General features: G+C 45.6%; 1 protein-coding gene across 1 annotated transcript; it reads left to right on the forward strand.

Annotated features, from left to right (window-relative positions):
* The first annotated feature begins 691 nt into the window (after nt 1-691).
* noto (notochord homeobox) lies at nt 692-1,648 on the forward strand. Its single transcript, XM_020475670.1, has 3 exons — nt 692-1,019; nt 1,137-1,315; nt 1,439-1,648. Exons 1-3 carry the CDS (start codon nt 692-694, stop codon nt 1,646-1,648), a joined length of 717 nt encoding a protein of 238 aa, XP_020331259.1.
* The last annotated feature ends 322 nt before the right edge of the window (nt 1,649-1,970 follow it).

The following is a 1,970-nucleotide window of genomic DNA, read 5'->3' on the forward strand; positions in this document are numbered from 1 at the left end:
GTCGTTTGAATCACACACCTATATAACGCACCTACAAAATAAAACGGATAATTTTCTCAAGACTCTTAGGGAAAATTCAATTTTCTTCAATCAAAACGAATCCCTGAATTAAGTTCTGAGACTCCTGACATTGTTAGCTGTGCATCTAACTGAGCAGTAGACTTGTCTACAATGTGAGTTTAATGTTACTCCTTGTTTAAGTCCCAGTCCAATGGTGAAGCTATTTGTTCTGCTGTCGGCGAGCTTTGATTTAAAAGGGACATCAAAGGCTTCTCCGCTGTAATTACATTCGGGGTTCAGATCCACGCAAAGAATTTGTATCCCACTAAACCCTTTGCGATCCCCCACCCACCCCCAAACTGCTTCTGCCTCAACAGTCTTGTTCTATTAGGGTATTTGTACCATCCATCAACGAATTGGATAGGTTGTCGGGATGCTCCTTCCTCTCATCTGACTACTTAGAAAGACAAAGGCCCGCTGGGGGGCTGTTGACACCTCAAGGTCCGGGGAGTGGATAAAAGGGACGTGTTTCAGTGGGGAGCAGTACTCCTATCCTCGCTGCACCAGGAGACACAACCTACCTTGGACCTAAGATCATTTTATTTTCCGCGCTTTTTCCTTAAACATCGAGACTGACATCATGCAAGTACCAAACAGACCAACAAGAGTGGACGCGTACGGGTACTCCGCAATGCGCCATTACGCATCGCTCTATGCACAGCCCACCGGCAGCCAGTGCGCAGTGGCGACCAAGCCTGCCAGCGGGAAGTCCTTCACCATCGATGCTCTGCTCGCCAAGCCGGTGGAGACGCACAGAGACTGGACGAGTCCCAAAAACCAAACCGCACCGCCACTACTTCCCTTCCAGACCCAGATGAGCTCTGCGCTGTCACAGTACCTCTACTCACCCAACATGCAGCACACGCCGGTACACAGTCACACACAACCCGGATACTCTATCTATTGTTGCCTGCCGTTCTCTTACCACGCGTCATGCCGTGGGGCCTTTCGTATACAAGGTAAGCGTTAATCCAACGTTCCATTCTAGCCTATTCCATGACGCCAACTAAACACAATCACCTAAAAGAAAAACACGATACGGTTTTAAAGTGTTGTCCGTCTGTCTCCTTTCACAGAAAGAGGTCTGTCAAAGACCCACTCATTCAAACACAAGGGAGGGAAATCCAAGCGGATACGCACCAGCTTCACCAACGAGCAGTTGGATCGGCTGGAGAAGGAGTTCGCCCGGCAGCAGTACATGGTCGGCTCGGAGAGGTTCCTACTGGCTTCGGGTCTGCAGCTCACAGAAGCTCAGGTACAAATCAGATTCCAAATCCAACTTTCTTTGAACCAAAGCAAAGTTCAAATTGAATTGTTATTTTTATTTTTTAAATGAACAACAAAAAATAGAATTTAACGAAATATATTTTGTTCTCAGGTCAAGGTGTGGTTCCAGAATCGACGCATCAAATGGCGCAAGCAGAGTCTGGAGCAGCAGCAGGCCAAGCTGGTTAAACTGGGCCTGGTCATAATCCCAGTGAAGAGTCCTGGTTCTCAGGGTCTGGAGGAGGGAGACGAGGAGGAGGAGATCGAGTCCTCAGACACAGGATCAGATGTGGATATAGATGGGCTCCCTGACCACTGCTGACCCGTCTTGGACCACAGAACATGAACTAAACCAGACAGTCCTATATGCCACTGGGGGAGGAGGGCATCACTACCCATTACTGTATAAATATTTAATGAATAGATATGAGGCTCTATTTAAACATGTTTATTGCTTTTAAGACTTTCAGTCTCTTTTTATGAAATCAATGTTTGTATATTCTGATTGACACAAGAAATATATTTTCTAAATCTATATCCACGTGTGTGTCCATTTCTTTATCAGTAGTTCTTAAATAATGATAGCACTAAAAAAACGAATTGAAGAAAAGTTAAAGAGAAATCTAACTGAGTCTAATTAATTG

The sequence above is a fragment of the Oncorhynchus kisutch genome, linkage group LG14 (assembly GCF_002021735.2).
Source record: "Oncorhynchus kisutch isolate 150728-3 linkage group LG14, Okis_V2, whole genome shotgun sequence".
In the NCBI taxonomy this organism is placed as follows: domain Eukaryota; kingdom Metazoa; phylum Chordata; class Actinopteri; order Salmoniformes; family Salmonidae; genus Oncorhynchus; species Oncorhynchus kisutch.

Bases quoted from the DNA above. Each gene is read 5' to 3' on its own strand.
- noto (XM_020475670.1), top strand. From the start codon at position 692: ATGCGCCATTACGCATCGCTCTATGCACAGCCCACCGGCAGCCAGTGC. The intron at 1,020-1,136 runs GTAAGCGTTAAT...CTCCTTTCACAG, and splicing joins TGGGGCCTTTCGTATACAAG to AAAGAGGTCTGTCAAAGACC. The intron at 1,316-1,438 runs GTACAAATCAGA...TTTTGTTCTCAG, and splicing joins TGCAGCTCACAGAAGCTCAG to GTCAAGGTGTGGTTCCAGAA.